The following is a 396-nucleotide window of genomic DNA, read 5'->3' as shown; positions in this document are numbered from 1 at the left end:
ATCTAATACTGGAAGTGGAGCAACTTCTAAGAGTATCTCTGCTAATACTGGAGATAAACTCAATTCTAAGAATCCATCTGATTTTCAAAACTCACTTAATCGTGGAAACACCCCTGTTGAAGGAGCTAAGACTGGTAACCAATCTTCTGGTTCTCAAACCCCACTTAATACTGGAAGTAGACCTAATCCTGAAATGTTATCATCTGGTTCTCAAAACCCATCTAATGCTAGAAATGGACTTAATTCTGAGACACCATCTGGTGGTTCTCTAAACTCTTCTAATACTGGAAGTGGAGCAACTTCTAAGAGTATCTCTGCTAATACTGGAGATATCCCTGCTAATTCTAGGAATCCATCTGATTTACAAAGCCCAGTTAGTTCTAGAAAAGGCACTGG

General features: G+C 39.1%; 1 protein-coding gene across 1 annotated transcript in view; it reads left to right on the top strand.

Moving 5' to 3' along the window:
• Positions 1 to 396, top strand: part of LOC106878432 (trans-Golgi network integral membrane protein 2) — a 17,311-nt gene that overhangs the window by 2,780 nt on the left and 14,135 nt on the right. Inside the window, exon 4 of the mRNA XM_052968043.1 lies at positions 123 to 373. Coding sequence (XP_052824003.1) covers positions 123 to 373 — 251 coding nt within the window. The remainder of the gene's footprint in view (positions 1 to 122; positions 374 to 396) is intronic.

This window comes from Octopus bimaculoides, chromosome 5, assembly GCF_001194135.2.
Source record: "Octopus bimaculoides isolate UCB-OBI-ISO-001 chromosome 5, ASM119413v2, whole genome shotgun sequence".
NCBI classification, from domain to species: Eukaryota; Metazoa; Mollusca; class Cephalopoda; order Octopoda; family Octopodidae; genus Octopus; species Octopus bimaculoides.
The sequence above is the reverse complement of the archived record's forward strand: the minus strand, read 5'-3'. Positions and strand labels throughout refer to the sequence as shown.